The following is a 17,159-nucleotide window of genomic DNA, read 5'->3' on the forward strand; positions in this document are numbered from 1 at the left end:
CACAAGGAGCTTCCATGGGAGCACGAGAATGCCTACTGCTTCCAGCCATGGAAAAATCCCATTTTCTGCAGGAAATAGTTGTGTTCCAATGCAGAGAGCTGGCAGGCCCTGGGGGATGCAGAAACAAGGACAGCTGGGATGTTTTGGGGCTCCGGCGCATGTTCCGTGTCCACTAACGGTTTGATATGGACTAAACCCACATATCCTGCATTAAACTCAACTACTCCAACCAGTGTTATCAGCATATTTATTTCCTGTTATCCCCCTTTTTATTTAACCTCTATAGAACAGGACAGTTTTATTCCAAGCTCAGCTCCTGCATGGATTTTTGTCAGCAGCAGCGACTGCCGTGGTTCCTCTGGGAGCCCCAGGGAGCTGCTCTGCTGGGATCAGCCCGCCAGGGGAGAGGGTTTTGTACAATTCTTGTGAAGATGCTTCACATTTCTGTAAAGATAAATGACAATAAAAGAGCTGCATGCAGCAACAGGAGGCACTGTGTCTGATTTTTCTGGTTTTTCTGGGAGTCTGGTTTAAAATCCATGGGAAAACGTGGTTTAAGCTGAGGCTCAAGGCAGCTCTTCCCAAGTTTAATTTTTAACTTTATTTTCAAATTCTTTGTGCCCTCAGGCACAAAGGGCCTGCTGTGGAAGAAAGCTTTTAAAGACTCTTTAATTCATTTATTTAATCTTATTTTTATGATTTAATAAATGCATTAAATATTGTAGGTATTTAAGGATTGTTTTTTTTAACTGATGTTTAGCCAAGATTCAGTACATGCTCTTCTACCTCCCAACACTTCAAAATTTGTCACTGGCTCCAAAGTTTCCAAGATTTCCAGGGAAGATCCCAACATTTCTAGAGCATGCTACACTCACACACAAAGATTTTAGCTTGGACATGAAATGCAGGTAAGCAGAGATTTTTCATTCAGCATTTTAGGCAAATACTGTAAAGATCTATTTATTTAAAATTTCACAGAAGGACACAAACAATATCCCTTAAATACAGGAGATAATTCTGGGCTGAACACACACGTGAGGAACTGGAAGTAAAAGGACAGCAGAAGCCAAGTCCCTGCTAAATTACTTTTTAATTATTGGCTTTAAACCAGACAAATCTGTACATGGAGAACAAAATCCTCTTGATTTTCCAGGACATCCAAATTGCAACGATTACACCCAAAATAAGGTGATTTTAACACCACCAAGAGCAGCTCTCACTGGATAAAACCCATCCAAGGCTGCAGAACAGGATTTAATGCTCTGCCCAAGGGGATTTCAGCACTTCCCAGCAGTGGATTCTTCACTTTTTCCTCTTGTTCCACCTTCCACAGCAGCAGGCACAGAAAAGAAGAGGAAATAACTCTGCAAAATGAACCAAAATTCATTCAAATATTTGCCTCAGTTGAGGAAAATCAGCTTCTAACATTTCAAATTCATTGATGCAGAGAAAAAAAATCCAGAGCACTAAAATATACATTAAAAATGATGGGGTTGGTGTGGCTGGGAAACAAAAAGGAAACCAAATCCAGGAAGGATTTTTTTATTTCTCCTGTAAATTCAGTTTTTATGGTTATTCCCTGGAAAAGAGAGTGAAAAGAAAGAGGATTTCCTTTGCTAAGATTTCCAGGTAATGCCACAATAATTTGGGGAGGTTTATGGGCTTCAAACCATTCTTTCAAGTGCCTCATTTGAATTTTAACAAATGCTGGATATTGAATATTTCATGATCCCTGCTGCACACCCTTCCCCAGAGGTTTTTTCTTCCTTCACTACAATAAATGTGTTATTTCCTAACAAGTTCAGAGGGGTGGATCAGAAAACTCTGACAGGATTTCAGCACCAAGATAAAAGTGAATTTATATTTAGCACAGATGAGCAAATAAAATCCACCCTGCAATTTTTACAACTGGAATGCACCTGTGCTCAGCACAGGCTGGAGAAGGAAGGGGCAGAAAATTCCAGTTCTGGAATGGCATTTTCCTTGAAAATTTGGGTTATTTTTTTTTTTTTTTTGAGAAGAGCTGAACTTACCACTTGGAGCAGAAGAGTAAAAATGCACATTTTCACAGACCCACAGGAAGGTTGAAATCTTCAAACCCTCTAAAACCAAACCAAGCCTTAACAAACCTGCAACAGAAAGCTCAGGGAAATATTTTCTTTTTAGAATAACAACATTTTAAAAACCTGTAATTATTTTTCACTTACTACATGGTAAGAGAAGTCCAGTGTCTGAGTGGTAACCTGGAATTAATTGTAAAATTTTCAGTGCATTGTGGAAAATACACTTAATTATAGTGGACCATATGAATATTCCAATTTTCAACTGGTCTGAAAAAGTTTATTATATAAAATTTCACTTATCTGAGGCATACAACCCCAAAATACTCCCGAGATTTCTTCAGTTCTGCAGATGAACAGCACTAAAATGGTACCAAATTTCTCCAAAATCTTCTTTTTGGAGTGATGTCCCTGGAGAACCCCAGCCACAGCTTCATCCCAAGGATGCTCGGCATGTCCTGAGCCCCAAACCCACCCCCCTCAGCCACCTGCCTGTCCTTCAGCTGCTGAAAATTAATTACATTTAACCCCCTAATTAACTGCAAACCACTTAATTGGATAAGCACAGCAGCTTAGGGCACATCCACGAGGACTGCTCCGTTCCAGGGGTGGGACCAGCACCAAATTCCCAGGAAAGTCAGCTCAGAGTGAACAGGAGACACCTCATTGCTGCTATATTTAAACAATAAATCAAATAAAATAGAAAGTGAGGGGGTTTGGGGTGGTCTGACACTGCTCTGGTCATCAGTTCTGGGATTTGTGGGGGAAAAAAGCAAAAGGAATGGAAAATCAATGTTCTGAGATCTCATTCCTGTCATTCTTACTTCAAACCACAGCCCCAAACTCGAGAGATTTCTACTCAACTCCCCAGTGCAGTGGGGACAAAAATCACCTTTATTTCCTTGGCACCCTCAGCCCTCCCAGTGTAGCTGAAGGCTTCCAAAGTAAATCAGTATTTTCCAAATTATTCTGGATTATTTTGGCTTGAACTCTTCCCCCAGATGAGAGCAGGATGAAAATGGGACAAAACCACACCAAGTAGATGCAAAGAGCACATGGAACACACAGACTGATGGACAGCTGGAGAGGCACAAATTGCTTTAAAGCACTTTAAAGATGTACATTCTTGGATTTGTTAGTGAGAAACAGAGAGGGGTCCCAACAGAGCTCTCAGTTCCCCCTCCTGCCCAGGAAACACAACCAGAACCTGTGGGAGCAGCTGGGGGAGTTTTTATCCAGTTCTGCTTGTTTGGACAGAGCTGAGAGGGAACAACCCTGGCTCTAATCCTGGGGAAAACCAACCCAAACAAGCAGCTTAAGCTGCAGGATGCCAATTTAATTCCATTTACCTGCAGGGATCCCAGCCCTGGGCTGAGGGAACAGGATTCCCCAACATTTCCCTGGTTTCAGGGATTTACATGAACTCTGCAAGGACAAAACCCCATTTTCTAAGCAGGGATTAGCAGAAGTTATCAGCGTCCAGATCACCTTATTAGGATTTTAGGATTTTATTATGTTGTTATTAGGACATCAGGATTTTCTGTGCTTGGCAGGGAAGGGTTAAACATGAGGTCACTAAATCCTCTGTATTCAGAATTCCATAAATTTAACCCAAACCTCAACACTGACTAGAAAATTACCACAATTCTGCCACTGAGAGCCAAAGGAGCCCCAGCAGACAGATTCAGGAGTCTGATTAAATAAATCCTTAAACTATTTCCCATTTTTCTGAGTTTTTTGGTCCCACTGCAAACTCTTGTCACAAAGCTATTGCAGCTCCCTGCAGGTGAAGCTTTACCAAAGAGAACAGCACATCTTTAAAGTGAATTAGTTCTGGGAGGGGATGAAGTGTCACACCAACAAAAGTACACATGAAATAAAAAGGAAATCAGTTAATGATTTTTATTAAATTTCAGTGTTTCATAAAATAAATATGGTTTATAATATCAAACAGTGAGAAATAAAGCACAAGCATGAAAAGCATGGTAACAAAAGTTCCACTCATGACGGTGTTTAATACTCAGCACTTTAGAAACCATAAAGCCTTTAATTATTTACAAGCAGCAAACTATCTAACATAATTTACAAAGTTGCAGCAGCCTAGTCAGGGAGTCCTGGAAGGGGAAAAACCACGGAGAGACTGCACTGGAAGACCTTCACTCTGCTCTAGCCAGCTTCACTTTCTGCCACCCCCCAGCTCCCCTATGTACAATAACTCTGCACCTTCCATCATCTCCAAGGTCAATAATTCCTCTGGATTTAGAGATTTAGAGCTCAGTCCCTCTCGAGGACGGGCAGGGCCTTCTGCACTCGAGAGACACAAATTCAAGTAACACTTCAAAGAAAAGTAAACATGTGCAAACCCACGTCAGAACCCACAGGAGCTGCAGGTAGTAAGTGTCAAATCCAGGGAGCAGGAGCTCGTTAGCAGATTAAATTAATTAGGGAATAGCTACAGAAACCTGCTTGGGAACCAGCTGGGGCCAAGAATGAGACATGGGAGTGGTTAAAAATAAAAACAAAAAAACAAAAAACAAAAGAAAAGGAACTGTAAATGTACCCTGTTACCACAGACAAAAATTTAATCTGCTGAAACACAAAGACTTTTAAGGTCATAACTCAAGATTTAATATTTCAACATGAAAAGAAATCCAAGCCATTCGACTTATTTGGGCTTTTGAAACAAATGCAAATGTCTCTGTTTAAAAACTGCTTTCAAATGAGAAAAAACAAATCAATATATATTAATATATCACCCAAAATAAAAAACATAACACACTCTTCATTGTAGAGCATGCTGCTCATTCAGAATAAAGACAGGACAAAGAAAGTAGAATTACATTTCATGATGTAATAAAAACATTAAAATCTGTGATCATTAAGTGCACCATCGTACAGGAGTAGCGTGCTCAGAGTGGAAATGTTCTATACCTACCAGCATCCACCTTTATTAAAGCAAACAAATCTTTAGGACACTACCTGAAACTGAAATCAGTAATCACTGGGCTCCATTCAGCTTGCCTTAAGTTTCAGCCAGGCACATTCCAGCTAGTAGCACCTGTTATGCCTCTTCATGATTGTATTCCAGAGATCTTTTATATTTGTGAACAATTTTTTTTGTTTTTTTTTAGAAAAAACTGGCTTTTTTTGCAATCCTTGCAATGCTTATCCTACACAGATCCTGCAAGTAAACTCTGCTCTGAGCAGCACAAGTTGGGGCTTTTATCAGAAATCTGAGAGCTGGACTTACGTTGGCAGTAGGTACAGTACAACAACTGGATGTATTCAACAGTTCCTCAAAAAGGTCTGAAAGGAAGATTTCCCTAAAGACTGTTTAAAAAACCAAACCAAACCCAAAGCACTTCACCCAAGATCTGTTCAATCCTTCTACCCAAGTTCGGAGCTTGCCAACTTTTAAGAACGCCAGGAAAAAGGAGGGAATAAGGTGGAAAGAGAGAGAATTAAATTATTCCCAATTTGTACCGATGAAAAACTTCAAGTAAAAGGAAATCCACTTGTTCAAGATCTTGCTACATGCACAGTCCCTCATCAGCTGAAAGCCACAGTAGTTAGCATTGGGTGTAACAGCAGATTCATCATTCATAAAAAACACTGGCACCGTTCCTTCATCCTCAAGAACTTGCATCCACGGTCCTCTGTCCCGAAGCTTCTTAAAAACTGTCTCTGGTTCTGCACATTTCATACCAAACTGGAGGAAAATGGTAAACATGTCTTCTGTCAATGCAATCCCAGTGAGCCAAGCTTCTCCCCAGGAGCTGGGTGTCATTTCCGAGTCTGGCCCTTCTTTGGCACCGCGGGTCGCTTGGCCTGCCACAAGTGGTTGTGGATGGTGAGGGCGTCCACGCTCACTGACATGGTTTTGGCTGGGATCACGTTAAACTGTTTTCTGTCCGAGCTGTACTTATAGAGTTTATCAATCATTTTCTTGGTGATGCTCTTTGGCCCCGTCCCAGTGAGCTTGTAGATCTCCTCCGTGTCGGGGTAGTAGCAGTAAAGTGCTCGGAACTGGCAGCCGGCGTCGCGGAACAGGATGATGTAGTGGTTGGCATCACATTTCTCCAGCTCCTGCAGCAAAAACAACCAGGTACAGGGGCTGCTCACTGGCACAACCATGCCAAGCTTTAAGCTGAATACTTGCTCCTCTTACCATAATTTTCCGGCCCCTTTATAAACCTAAAAGCAGAACTCTAAATACAGAGTTCCAAGTAAATACAGAATCGTGATTTCCATGTAGAAAGCAAAAAATGCTCTCTCCAGCCACATTCTAGGAAATGGAATCCACACTGCACAGCAGTGGGGTTATGAATTCAGCATTACAGACCCATGTGATTGAGAGTGCATTGGTAATTTTAATGTTTACCTCTAATATTGAATTCTTATGTGGTTCGTTCACTTTTCCAGCAAGACAGCAGTGAGATATAGCATTGTGAATAATGGGTTTGTTGGATTTGCTGCTGGGCTCCTTAAATAATTTTGGACCTAAGGAAGATAAATAAGTCAAAATTATCTGCCTTACACTTATGAAAGCTAAGATTTTCATTAAAAGAGAAAAAAAGAAAACTCATTATTTTTCTAGAATGACTTACTTTTATAGCTATTAAACAGAACAAAATACACCTGACAACTTCTCAAAAATAACATGAAACACATCACAGGTTTTCCTGACCTGTTATTCATAATAAATGAATAAAACAAACTAAACAAAAGCAACTAAACCAAAACAAAGCAGGCACCTGTGTATTCTGCCACTGAAGCAATAGAAGATGCCGTGGAAGCATTCTCCCAGTCTCTCTCTGTGTTTCTGCTGGGATTTCTGCTCAGAATGGGTAAGGACTCCATTGATTCAACTCTGGGAGGGAAACAAATAAAAAATCATATGCCAAGGTTTTGGGGTTTGGCTCTGTAATCTCACATAAACACTGCTGTTCCTGAATGGAACAGAATATTTTCCCTTTTCCTCCCCAGAACAGTCAGATTCCCCTTGCTAGAAATCAAAGCAAAGCTCTGACTCTGGGAGAAAATAAAACAAAGTTCTAAGTTTGCACAGAACACTGCAGTTGGCAGCCACATACACCAGATGAATTCAGCAATGCTGATTGTGCTCCTCCTCTGCCAGTGAGGTGAAGCAAAGAGCACTGAAGCCCAAATCTGTTTCATGCCCCAGGACAGAGAAACCCCAGAGAAGCTGGCTGTACCTCTGAGAGGGAGTGCCACCAGAGTGAACACTTTCAGGCTCAGTTGTTGCTGCTGAGGCCAAAGACAGACTGGAACCAGACTGAGCACTGCTCAAATTATCAGCTACAAAACAGGAGAGAAAATGTCAAACACATTTGGTGACAGATTTGAAACTCAGGGGGCGCAAACAAATCCAGTCCTTACGTGTGGAAGAACACTTGGTGCCTGAATCACTGTAAGATTCCTCACGATGGACTGACTTTGGCCTGGGTTTTTTGGGCTTGGATTTGGGCTTCCCAAGCCCTTGCTCCTCCAAAATTTGCTGCTGTTTTTTCCTCAGATATTCCTGCTTGATGAGCTCTCGCCGAGCCTTCTCCTCCTCTTTCCGTATCCGGTCCTCCTCAGCTTTGCGGCTGCCACGGAACACAAGGACAGTGAATTCAGCATGGAGCAACCTCCTGACCTTGAAATACAGAGAAATTCTTTGCTGTGCATCATTACCGAGCCTCATCCCTTTTCTGCTCCACCTCAGCCTCCAGCTGCTGCTTGCGCAGCCGCGCCTCCTCGGCCTTGCGCTGCTGCTTCAGGAGGAACGCTGCTCGCTTCTTGGCCAGCTCGTCCTCTGCCTTCTGTTCATCCTGAAAAACCCAAAGGGATGGAAAATCTAAGGAACAGTGGGCAGTATATTAAGCTGGACATCACAAGTTTGCTGATGATTCCAGGAAAATTTGAAGAAAAACTATTACTTTAGGAAATCTTTACATTTTTAGAATTGATGATAAATCAAAACCTCTTATTGCTCAAGAAAATACTAAGAGAGAGTTTTAGTGTTCCCTTAAGTTTGTGAGGAGAAAAAAGGGGCTCATCTTACTCAGACTTGCTTTTAAATATCTTTAATTTTCACAAAACCTTCTAGACTTCCTAAGTACAATGCAGCTATGATGTGGGCCAGGATGCACACCACAAATAATCTCAGTGAATGACAATCAGTCCAAATTAATCACACTACAAAGACCTCAAAAGTTTAATTCCCTGAGACTAGTTTGACTTTCTTGAAAGGGAAATTAAAAGAGAAAGTATCATGTCAGCATGTTTGTGGTATTGAGAATAATCATTGCCAAACATAAATTAGGACACTAAATGTTTTGAGAGCAGATCTGTCTCTTTTTCCAGAGGTAATTGTTTTCCACTGCAGCTTTTTTATATCCAAATATTGCAACCAATGAGGGCTGTGCCCCATCAGGAACCTGGGAAACACTAGTTCTAATGCTGGGTGAGTGTGTAACAGGAACCAAAGAGAGAAAGGTAACACATTTACCTTGAAGAAAAAACCCACACCAGACTTCTGATCACCTTCACTAATCATATCCGCAGAGCTATCCTGGTTTTCAAGTTCTCCTTCATCTGGAGCTTTTAAGTCAGACAAATCTACTTCTATGAGATTGGCCTTGCTTCTCAGGGGCTCATCCACTGGGACATTTTCTTTTCCTGAGCCATCAGAAGAATTCAACCCTGTTTCCTTGAAGCTGTTATTCACCTCTTTGCCCATTTCAGACAGAATATTAGCATCTTTGGAGGTGGAGAGAACAAGTGCCCTTTGATTGCTCTCATCATGGAGTCTATAGGTATCAAAGAAACACTTCTCTTGGGAACCACTCCCATGGTCAGGGCTGCTTTCCAGTCCCACTTCTGTGGGTGTCTTTGCCAAGCTGTTGGGTGGGAAGGGTCTCAGATGTGGAAGGTTTTCTAGGCTGGGAGTTGGGGTTTTAACACGTGCTGAATTCTGCTGCCTGTCCTTAGGGACTTTCAGCTCTGAGGGCCTTCCTGGCCGGGGAGTCCTTCCTTGGCCGAGGCGCGGCGGCTTCCGCAGGCTGTTCATTCCAGTTGGAGACAGGGGCTCAACAAAATGAATTGAAGGCTTCACCTTTTGGTCCTGAGAGTTACTTCTGGTTCCTGGGGATGGCACTGTTGGAGATTTCATGAGCAGCTCCTGCTGCTGGGATATCTTTAGGATGGCCTGCTGCAGGGTGCTGATTGTTTCATTCAGCTTCTCGATAGAAAGATCACATTCATTTATATCTGCTTCGGTCACGTTGTCTTCTAGGAGAGCAACAGAAATAATTTTACTTTTTTCCAGATCATGTATAGCAGCAGGGTCTTTTGCTTTGTGTTGCTCAGCAAAAGCCAGGCTTTCCTGCATTTTTTTTGCTACTTCTTGAGAATCATTGAGCATTTCTTCTCTCTCCTCCTCTTTCACAAGAAACTCCTCGGATTTGGAACCCAAAGAAACTTCATCTAAATCTTCCCCATTGTGCCGGGAAAATTCCTTTGCAAAATGTTCTGGTTTAACAGGTTGTGGACCATCAGGGGACTTCCCTTTTTTAACAACATGCAGGAAAGCTGCCTTGCCCAATTTTAGCCTCTGCCTCGCTGATAAGGCTTCCATCTTCTTCTTCTGAGCCTCTATGGCCCTGCGCTTCTCTTCCAGCTGCATGTGGAGCTGCACCAGCTCCGAAGCTAAAAGATTCACATTGTCCTTGTTCTGCCTGTTGGGGCTCTGCTCTCGCTTCTGTTTCCACGTGGTCAGTGGTGCAGGGCAGCTTTCTGACCCATCTGGGGTGGTTTTTTGGGAGCTACTGGTGCTGGACTTGGTCTCGTAGCTGTTGAGCCTCTGCAGCTTCCTCTCTGCAAAGCTGGTCATGCGGACACTGCCGCTGGCCATGGACACGCTGCTCACCTGGGAGATGGTGCTCAGGCAGGGGCTGGAGCGGCCACTGGCGTCGTCCTTGTCCTCGTGCTCCTTCACCTTCATGTCCTCCTGCAGCTTGGCAGACTCCTCCTCACCAATGTACTTAGTGACTACGGGATGGTTGTCTATGGCCACCAAATCCTGGTCAGCATCTTCCATGTCCAAGAGATCTGGCTCTGAGTCGTGTCTCACCATGGTCCAGGTTGTATCCTGAACATGCAGGCTGAGACCTTTCCCATAACTCACATTGACTTTACTTGTTACCTCATCATCGGCTTTAGCAGCATGAAGAAAGAATCCTCCAGTGGATAGCTCCTGAGAGGAAGGATCTAAACTGCTACTGGCCAAAGGTCTGGAAGCTTCTATACCTGCTTCCCCCAGGGCCATTGCATCTGCAGAACTGGCATCTGCAACTGGAGTGAAATCAGAGCTAGAAATGGGAGTAAAAGTCCTATTGAGGTCATGCTCACCATGACTGCTCGTGGCTTTCTTGCGGATCAAAGACAAGTGTCCTTCATTTAACCTCTTGGTTACAAAACTCCTCTGTTTCCCCTCCCCACACTCATCCTCTTTATTGATGACCTGTTTTTCCTTGGCTGGCTTCAGGACTGCAGGCATTAAAGGCTCCAGGTAAAAACTCTCAGCTTTGCTGTCTGCAGGGTCACTGTTTGTTTTTGGAGACCACGCTGTGGCCACTATGCTGGGCACCCTGGCTGCTGCATTCTGCACCTCAGGGTCACCATGGTTTGGCCTTTCTTCAGATCTGATGATTGCAATGAGCTCTTCATCTTCATCCTCCATTTCTACATTGTTCAGCAAACTCTTCCCATTAGCTTTCACTGATGGAGGGTGGGGCTGATTTTTGGGGGTTACATTGACAATGTTGGAAGCAAGACTGTCCTTGCTGATGGACCTGGCCAGGCTAATGCTGTCACCAGAGCCAGGGTCCACATCAGTACTGGCAGAATGATGAAGAGCAAATGGTGTTGGCTGAGACAGAGGCCTAGAAAACATAAGAAGAATCTACTGACACTCAAGCACGACAAGGTACAATTTGTTGAAATAAAGACCATGATACAGAGAGCTAAAATAGTTGTTTTATTTTTAAAATGCATCCTGTACCACGAGTGACCAGCAATACCAAGCAGCAACTTCAGACACTTCCATTTTCAAGAGCACTTGCTGAAAATCACGGCTAACGAATTTTCAATTGCAAATCTAAAATCAGTCAGCTCTGAAAGTGCACATAAGGAGAAAACAAAATTAAGTGACTGTCAATGCAGTTCTAGAGCAGTGATACCACATTACCACAATCAAATTGTCCCAGTATCATTTCCTCAAGCAATGCTGCAATAAATAATTACCTGGGTTTCTTCTCTGGCCATGCCAGAACTGCCCCTCGTGGCTGCCCATCAACACGGGTCAGAGAATTCGAACGGTGCCGATGGCCTGAAAAGGTTTTTAATTGGTAATAGTTTAGAAATGGTCTTTAAACCAGCACTTCTGCCTCATTTAATAGCAAACATAGAAACAGAATCAACTCCTTCCCCAACAGATGGCAGCAGAAAACAGATTTGCTGCAGTTGCCACCAGACACAGTCAAAGCCTGAAAAAAATTAAAATCCACTATGTTTCTTAAAAGATCTTTAAGATTTACTCAAACTCACTTACTTGTGTTACTGCAGATTAATTAAATTCTGAATTATTTACAAAATTAACTTATATTTTAATTAATTATTTTATTGCCATTGACAGTCATTGCTTTTTGAAAGGCAAATTCAAGGCAGACTTACCAGGGCTGTCTTCTCCCTGTAAAGATTTTTGCTGCTTTTGCCTCAAAGGCAGCAGTGGATGGGAAGGGCTGAAGGCAGGGCTTCCTCCTTTGCCACTAATTCATAAAGGTAAAAATTCATACTTACTACAAAGATTTTTTTTTCTATAATCAGAAAAAATATCAAATTGCAAAGTCACATTGGTAAGTTACCCTCGTCCTCTTTAAAACATCGTATCAGTGATTTTTTAGCAGTTCCTTAACAAGAAGTTTTTCACATGTAACAACACAAAAGTAAACTTATTACTTGAAATTAAACTAAGTTTCTAAATGCAGTAGATTTAAGACAATGCTTATGTAAATAGTAAATTCAAGACAAAATAAAGGTTGAAATAACTTAGAGGTCACCATGAAATTCAGTCAGCTGAAAACCCTTTTCATTAACCACATCAGATCATGCTCAAGTTTGTTTTCACAGAACCCCAGAATGGTTTGGGTTGGAAGGGACCTTAAAGACCATCCAGTTCCATGGACACCTTGCACAAGAGCAGCTTGCTCAAAGTCCCTGGGCAGCTTTGGAGCCCCTTTGGGGACTCTAAGGTCACCCAGTTTGTGGCAAAATGATAACGCTCAGCAGCACAAACCCCAGGTTACCCAAACAGAGGCACACAGAGAAGGTGGAACAAGATGAAGACACACTCACAGGTAGTCAGGCTCCTCGGGGTGCAGGTAGTACCTGCTGCAGGCCTCAGGGGCTGCCTGGGCTGGGGGCTGCAGCTCTGCAGGGCTGGGGCTGGCAGGAGTGGCCAGGAAGCTGCGCTTGGTGGCGTTGGAGATGGGGACAGGGGGGCGGCTGCTCTTCTGCTGCATCACTGCCTTGACTGGGCACAGAGGGACAGCATCAGCACCTCGCAGGGGCAGGGAGGAGCAAACAGCACAGGGAGCTCCCACGTTGCACAGGGTAGAAGGGAAACTGTCTACACTGTAACCTGAAGTACTGGTCTTTATTAAAATATTTGTCTTCTGGTGGGCGTAATGAAAGTTACAAATTAATAGTTAATTAGTGGGTTTGGGGGGGAAATTACATGCTCAAAAATTATCCATCCAAAAAATTAGAACTCAAGTGGATCTAGGACAAATTTCCTTCTACTTTATTGCTTTTCAAAGACCCCCAGCAAGAATAAACCTTGGGGAGAAATAAACCTTCCAAGGAAACACCACCAGGCAACAGTTTCACTGCAATGTAAGTATTTTCTAAATAACATGCTATCAGTTATCTGTGATTACAAACTTACCATCCTTTATTTCCTGGATATCTCTTGGCTGTACAAAGTCTGGTTTGACATTCTCAAACCACCAGAAGAGTTCTGCAATGAACACCATGACATTAGGCTGAAACAGAAAAAAAGAAAAATTACGCCTCATGTTAACACAATACTCCTGGTTTACCCACATTTTATTGAAAAATCCAACTTTTGTTATGTTTCTTACCTTTAAAACCAAAGGAGCATACAACATGTCCTCCAAGGTGAGGTAAAAGCATTTGTTTAGGTACTCATTTGAGAATTCTCTCAAGAGCTGAATGTTATAGAGGCTGTCTGCAATTGATGTCACCTCCTTCAAACAGATATCTGGGAAGAGGAAAGGGCTGAGTAAGTTCTGGCACTTTCCCAAGGGATCACCCTTCCACCCCCAGCTCACAGAAACACTAAATACAGGAATTCACAGACTCTACAGCAGCACTGGATATTTACTGGCTGCCAGTGACATTTCTCTACCTGCTCAGGGCCAGAGGGACAGGAAAAGGAGGAAGAAAACCACAGAGAACAGTATCAGTTCTGCATTCAGTTTTGAATCCACAGGGGATTCTGTCCATCACAGCCACAGAAAAGGTAAACAGGCTACAGAGAACACACATAATGACAAAATACAAAAGCAATTAAAACCAGACATCTTGATTTGCATATAATAAAGGGTTACTCCTAGGATTCACAGTGCTGATTCCTTCTGAAAACACTCAGGAGCTCTGCAAGGTACAACATATCTGAGAATTTAAAAACCAATACAAAATGTGGATTTGCAGAAGTTAATGCAACAAGGACATTGATTTGTTAAGAAAAAACATTTTCTGGGGAAGAGAACTCAAATTTTGCAATGCTCAAGAGTGACAATTTCTGCAGAATGGGAGAAACTATTTCATAATCTAGATTTTAAAATGCCAAGTTATGCCAAGAAAAAAAAAAAGAGAATTATCAGCTAACACTGGTAGACATGTACTCCATTTTTATGGCATTGAAACCAAGCTCAGTTATTTGAGCAAAGAAAGCCACATCATATAAAACTGGAAGAGAAAGGATTCTTTTGTGGCTCATAATATACAGAACACAGTCTTCTAAATACAGTAAGTAAAAAAATCAATATCCAAGAGAGATTCTTTTTAAAATGCAGATTCCATATGTGACCTGCCTCCAACCTACCATACTCCACTGCCCATTAAATGTGCTGCATTTTAAATTTTTTTATGTATTTCTAGTTCAGCTTTCAAAGCCTGAAAGCCTTTTATTCTTTTGATTCCCTCAAAACCTTTATTACATACCATCCAGTTTCATTTGCTCTGGACAATAATAGTGAATCACAGCTAGAAGAGCAGCACCATCACTACCATCCTTCATCAGATCTTCCAGCACAGGGAAATAGGGTAACTGCCTGCTGGAGAGGTGGTCCCTTCTGTAACGCACCTACAGAGAGAAACAAGGGTTCACATCATGCTGAAGAGGCTAAAAGACAAAAAACCCCAAAAAAGCAAAGAAAAAGGAATCTGTGTTAAGCACTGAAAACTCTTTTCACTGGATCCTTTCTGCCATTCTGCCCCAAGTCAAACCCAGCTGGCAAAGTTGTGCTTTTCTCCCTGTGGAAGCCAATTCTGAAGGAAATGGTGTTTCCATTTAATCCTAGAATGGTTTGGGTTGGAAGGGACCTTAAAGATCACCTAACCCAACCCCCCTGCACTGGGGCAGGTTGCTCACCTGCCATTCAGTCTCCTCATGGCCAGGAGCAATCTGTGCTGCTGGATTCCTCACTTCTTTCACACATTTTAATTTATTATAATCAATTTAACTCAAAACCCTTCCCCACAGATGCATGAATGCAGCAGATCCAAAGAAAGAGACATGGGGAACTACATGAGAACACTTAAAGCTTGGGAGAAACAAAACACAGCAAAAATTATTCTGAGGGGCTGGAGATCTCTCATACCTTACCCACATCCATGGGTTTGCTGCTGTGCCCACAGACAGCAAAGTTCTCTCAGAGGGAACCAGAGCATGGCACATCTGTGTGCAACACAGGTGTTGTGCAAAAATAAAAACTACCTTTTTCAAATAGTCAGACAGGAGGAAGGCTTGACATCCCCAGCAAAACTCCCCTTGATTTACTAGAGATCAAAATCAAGCTGTGGTGCAAAGCACCCTGCAGCCCTCAGGGAATTTGGAGCTGCCAAAGGCAGTCAGCTGAAGAACAAATCTTGGCATTGCTTCTTGCAAGTTTTGCAAGTTCCAGGGCTGCTGTTTCCTGAGCATCCGCACACTACGGGAGGCTGTGTCTAAACTGAGCAGCAAAGCAGGTGGGAAAGCAAAAGCAGAATGCACTGCAGGGCCTGGCAGAAACACCTGGCAGTGCTGGGAAAACACCCCTTGGACACTTCAGGGCATTGAGAGCGTTGGCATTGAACAGAATCTCCTGTCTGCTGTGCAGACACACCAGTCACACACTGAGTCATCAGAGGAAAGCTGGGTATTACCAACATCCTACACTTCCCAAGCCAGCCTGGGAAGGCTCTACACACACACACTCCTAGGTGTCAGTTTAGAATGGCACAGGCTGTGAAAAAATCTGTTCAGAGCAATGAAGATCCCTTGGAGCAATGAGAACCAGTTTCTTCTCTTTATTTTGCATACGCTACCCCAAGTTTCCCAAGGAACTCAAAGCTATCTCTGCATGCTAATGTTATTTTTTCTGTCCTTTTCCCAGGTGCAAATTGGGTTTTTCCCCAGCCTGGAGCACTGCACAAAGATGGAATGGGATGGGAATCATACTGTACCACACGAGCATATTCCACTGGCTCCAGCATGCAGTGAGATAGGGCATGCATCAGATCAGGCTTACAGAGAGAAACAGTGAGATATAGGATGGTGATTATTCAAACAAGAAACAAATCAAAGGCATCAGCAACATCCATTATGCACTAGCAATGTGGTTGTTAAGTCTGGTAGAAAAAGTGTGCACACCAAGGGAAATTGGTTAGCTTGAAAGGGTCAGCATTTATTCACTTAAAGTAAGCATATTAAAAAAAAACCTTCAGAAATTCTTTTACAACTTTAATTCCTCCTGTAGTTAAAGTAGATAAAAATATTTCTTTTCCAATAGGCTTAAATGGAATTTAAATCAATGATAGTCAATACCAACAACTAAAATCTGTGAAGATTCCTTGTTTCTTTTGGCTTTGGTAAAAAACCCCACACATTTATCAAAGGGGGTTTTTACGGATTTAATTTTTTTTCCTCAGCTGTTATTCTCTTAACCCTTCAGTCTTTTACACTGAAAATTCTAAATTCTTCCTTATTTTCTAAGCCAAGTGTTGTGGTTTGTAACCCTCCTGCCCATGCATACAATGAATGACATTTGTATGCAGCAATTGCAGAAACAGTGCTACTGAAATAGAGATTATTCTATTCCAACCAACAAAAAAAAAATTCACAAAATAAAAAAGCACAGAATTGACAGAACCTGGCAACAACTTTGACAGACTGCAAAACCTGCAAGTAAACCATTAAAATCCAAGTGGACTAGAAGCAAGACAACCTTTGTTTACTCCTTCCTTTAATTTCAGATATTTAAAGTTTTGGCTCAAACAAAGGATTAGGAGGCTGCAGTGGGACTGAGCTCCCCGTGGGAGGGCAGAGGGATCATGGGGAGGCTGCCTGATCACACCTGCCTTTTCCAAGTGCTCTGCCCTTTGGAATTAACAACTGAGACAACAGCTCATCTTCCCAGAGAGAAAATGAGTAACACCAGCTCCCGCAAGGGCAGGAGAAAAGGCATCAAAGCTGAGGAAAGCAAAGGAACAAAGGAAAATCTCTGAAATAAAGCAGGATTTCTATAAGCACAATTTTGTTGGTTTGGGATTTTTTAAAATTTTATAGTGGAATTGATATTCCAATTTCACACTTCAGCAGAAAGAAAAATGAGTATTTTGTTACAAAGTGCAAACTGCCTTCCCTCCCACTGTGCCAGCTCCAGGCTCCTTAACTGAGCACACAATCCCAGCAAACTGGGCTGGCCCATCTCCTGCCCCACCTCAGAGAACAGCAGTGCTCTGGCTCTG

The 17,159-nt window shown here is 42.5% G+C and overlaps 1 protein-coding gene across 2 annotated transcripts in view; it reads right to left on the bottom strand.

The window, feature by feature from the left end:
• Positions 1 to 3,983: 3,983 nt before the first annotated feature.
• CAMSAP1 (calmodulin regulated spectrin associated protein 1) overlaps positions 3,984 to 17,159 on the bottom strand; it is a 32,971-nt gene continuing 19,795 nt past the window's right edge. For both annotated transcript variants that reach the window (XM_058818089.1, XM_058818090.1), the window contains exons 7-19: positions 14,373 to 14,514; positions 13,268 to 13,407; positions 13,072 to 13,168; positions 12,480 to 12,657; positions 11,799 to 11,893; positions 11,370 to 11,454; positions 8,575 to 11,008; positions 7,758 to 7,894; positions 7,461 to 7,669; positions 7,277 to 7,379; positions 6,815 to 6,930; positions 6,442 to 6,560; positions 3,984 to 6,146 (exon numbers count right to left, since the gene is read on the bottom strand). In XM_058818089.1, the coding sequence (XP_058674072.1) occupies positions 5,844 to 6,146; positions 6,442 to 6,560; positions 6,815 to 6,930; positions 7,277 to 7,379; positions 7,461 to 7,669; positions 7,758 to 7,894; positions 8,575 to 11,008; positions 11,370 to 11,454; positions 11,799 to 11,893; positions 12,480 to 12,657; positions 13,072 to 13,168; positions 13,268 to 13,407; positions 14,373 to 14,514 (4,158 nt within the window). In that variant the 3' untranslated portion in view covers positions 3,984 to 5,843. The remainder of the gene's footprint in view (positions 6,147 to 6,441; positions 6,561 to 6,814; positions 6,931 to 7,276; positions 7,380 to 7,460; positions 7,670 to 7,757; positions 7,895 to 8,574; positions 11,009 to 11,369; positions 11,455 to 11,798; positions 11,894 to 12,479; positions 12,658 to 13,071; positions 13,169 to 13,267; positions 13,408 to 14,372; positions 14,515 to 17,159) is intronic.

The sequence above is a fragment of the Ammospiza caudacuta genome, chromosome 21 (assembly GCF_027887145.1).
Source record: "Ammospiza caudacuta isolate bAmmCau1 chromosome 21, bAmmCau1.pri, whole genome shotgun sequence".
Classification (NCBI taxonomy): Eukaryota; Metazoa; Chordata; class Aves; order Passeriformes; family Passerellidae; genus Ammospiza; species Ammospiza caudacuta.